We start from the raw sequence: 2,762 nt of genomic DNA, 5'->3' as shown, positions 1-2,762 counted from the left end.
GGAATCCTTGGCAGCTGAGCTTTAGCCCCAGTCCTTTCTTGATTCTTTTCCTTCCTCCTTGAAATCCATCTTCCTAAAGTGATCCTTGCAAAAACAACCCTGCTTCTAATATTTTCCCTCTGAAAATGCTTGTGAAGTGCTTGGGGGTTGCTTTTAGGAGCAACCCAAGTCCTTAAAAAGGCCTCCAAGGATAGGCGTGGGCCGGCCCTCTTTCCCCAGCTCCATCTTGCACCTTCTCTCAGTGTTGACTCCAGACTCTCTGACCTTTCAATTCTTCAGACTCAGAGGCTGCCCACCAGCCTAGAGCTTTTACACAAGCCGCTTCCTCTGCCCAGAACACGCCAACTCATCCTTCCTGTCTGGACTAGCGCAGCATCACTTCCTCAGGGAGACTGTGCCCAGCCGCCCTAACTGGGCCAAACATCTCCAGGGCTACCAATTCCTTCATGCGGGACTCTGGGTAAGATCCGACATACACTTGTGAGTGATTAGTTTACAGACTAGATCCTCCCCCTCCCCACTCCCTACCTGCAGCCTTCACAGCCCAGCACAGGGCCTGATATATCACACAGTAGGTACTCAGTTAATAGCTTTTCAATAAGGGTTGACAATGCAGGCCAGTGGCCTTGCTATTCTTAGGCTGCTCCTGAGAAGCTTGGCAACAGGCACAAGGAACCTATCTTAGTAATGCTCATCCCACTTCCTGTTTTCTTCCATTTATTAAGGCGTTTCATTGGTAGGCTGATACTCGTTTTTTAGGAAAGTGGTCATGATGGCAGTGTCCAGTATCTTTGCCTCTGGGTCAGAAATGGTCCTTCCCATCTTGGATCCAAGCAACTGTGCCTGTCTCTACGAGGCTCAAGCAAAACCAGGCCTCTTAACTTCTTTCCCAGAAAGAACGAGAGGTTCCCAAATCTCCTTGGCTCAGGGGGTTATGCACAACTTTTCAGGGAGAAGCAAGTCTTCTGGAGCATGGCTGCCTGCACGCTGCACAGGGGGAGAGTCCAGTGGTCCAGTTTTATCGTAAGTGGCAGGTGCTGGAGGGAGGATTCTTCAGGTGTAACTGCCGCTAAGCTACCCAGAGGCCTTCCAGGTCTTGTAGCTGCCTTGGGATCAGCCATGCTCCTGTGAGAACCCCAAGAAGCTCACTGGCTCGCCAAGCCTGACTTGAGCATCAGCCTGTCGATGGCCTCGCTGTTCGTTATTTTAAGTTTCCCCAGAAAAAGCCACATTATTGTTATAGAGGAATAACCTTTGGGTGTGGGTTCTGCCTTCTGCAGGCTTGTTTGTTTGTCTGTGTGGACGTCTCATGATCCCAAGAAAGGAGAAGATAATGAGAGTGAAGGCACAAGGGGAAAGCTTCTACCCAGTCATGTCTAAAGGGGATTCCTCGCTTGGCCACCAGATCAGCGTGATCCCTGCTCTTTATACTTCAGATGGAGGGAAGTTCACAGGAGGGGCTCCAGAGCCAGCACAAAGCAAAGGATGGAAGGGACATGGGGACAAAGCCACCCCAGGACCACTCTTTTCAGCTTTCTGGAGAAAGCACCCAAAGTGAAAGTGGGGAAATGAAGGACAAATTTCTTCCTAAAGAAAATCTCCTAGTATATACGCATGACCTCAACAAGGAAAGAACAATTCCAAGGACAGTCACCACCTGAACCCAACTCTGTTATTCCATGAGGAAGGCTACTGAAGGCTACATATGACGTTTCATGGAGGTCACCAAGAAGGGAGTTAGGGGCAGGGTACAGCTTTATCAAGTGACTGTCCTTCTGAGTTCCGCCCCATAGATTAGGTACTGTGTCCCCATTTCATTTTGACATATCTGTGTGGAGTAGATTTCATTACCTACACTTTACAACTAAAGACGGGAAGGCTCAGAAAGGCCTGGCGCCAAGACAGGAAAAATCGTTCAGTGGAAACCTGTCTCCGCCGACACTGCCAGGTGTTTTGGCTCAGCCAGGTCTTATACAAGCTGACGTTGTACCAGAGAGCCCTTATCTGCCGAGTGGCCACACACTCTGGCTTGCAATTGTCAGACTTTGTCAGACCTGGTTTACCCCCTGGTCTCATTAGTATCAAGCACCTCATTTCTCTCTCCAAAGGATTCCAGCAGAGATAATGTGTTTATTGTACGGCTATTTAGCTGCCATAAAACAGGGACAGTACTATTACCAAGGTCGCAGAGAGGGGGTCACAAGGAATTAGTGAGACTTTGCACATAAAATTCATGACACCTGGTACACAGTAAACACTCACTGGAAGTTCTGGGTTACTGCTCTTAGAAGAGAAGCACATCTTAGGAGGGGCAGCGGGGAGTGCGCCAGCCCAGTTCACCACTGTCTCTGTGAAGGATGCTCCCTGGGCTTGTGCAGTGCCTTGTGCAGTGCCAGCCTTGTTCCCTTCAGACTGAGCCAGTGTGGGGACCCCCAGCCACTTTAGCCAGCTTTATCCCCTTCAGACTGAGCAGCGTGGGGAGCACTGGCCTCTTTAGATTAAAGCCATATGGGGTCACCATGCTGCGGCTCCAACCTCTGCACCAACCAAATTTACCACCTGCTCCTCCTGTCACATGAAGGAAGATTCTCAGAAGGAATTCTCTCTCTCTCTCTCTCTCTCTCTCTCTCTCTCTCTCTCTCTCTCTCTCTCTCCCTCCCTCCCTCCCTCTGTCTCTCTCTCTCTCTCTCTGACTGGAATGTCTAGAGCCCGGGTTGCATAAAGAGGAAAAATGTCAAGCCCACAGAATCCTTCAGAGGACC

The 2,762-nt window shown here is 49.9% G+C and overlaps 1 protein-coding gene across 1 annotated transcript in view; it reads left to right on the top strand.

Annotated features, from left to right (window-relative positions):
- The window catches only part of LOC113457160, a 25,234-nt gene extending 22,873 nt beyond the window's left edge, over nucleotides 1–2,361 (top strand). Inside the window, exon 5 of the mRNA XM_026783716.1 lies at nucleotides 1,281–2,361. Coding sequence (XP_026639517.1) covers nucleotides 1,281–1,558 — 278 coding nt within the window. The 3' untranslated portion in view covers nucleotides 1,559–2,361. The remainder of the gene's footprint in view (nucleotides 1–1,280) is intronic.
- The last annotated feature ends 401 nt before the right edge of the window (nucleotides 2,362–2,762 follow it).

This window comes from Microtus ochrogaster, chromosome 19, assembly GCF_000317375.1.
Source record: "Microtus ochrogaster isolate Prairie Vole_2 chromosome 19, MicOch1.0, whole genome shotgun sequence".
Lineage (NCBI taxonomy): Eukaryota > Metazoa > Chordata > Mammalia > Rodentia > Cricetidae > Microtus > Microtus ochrogaster.
This window is presented reverse-complemented; position numbering and strand designations above follow the sequence as displayed.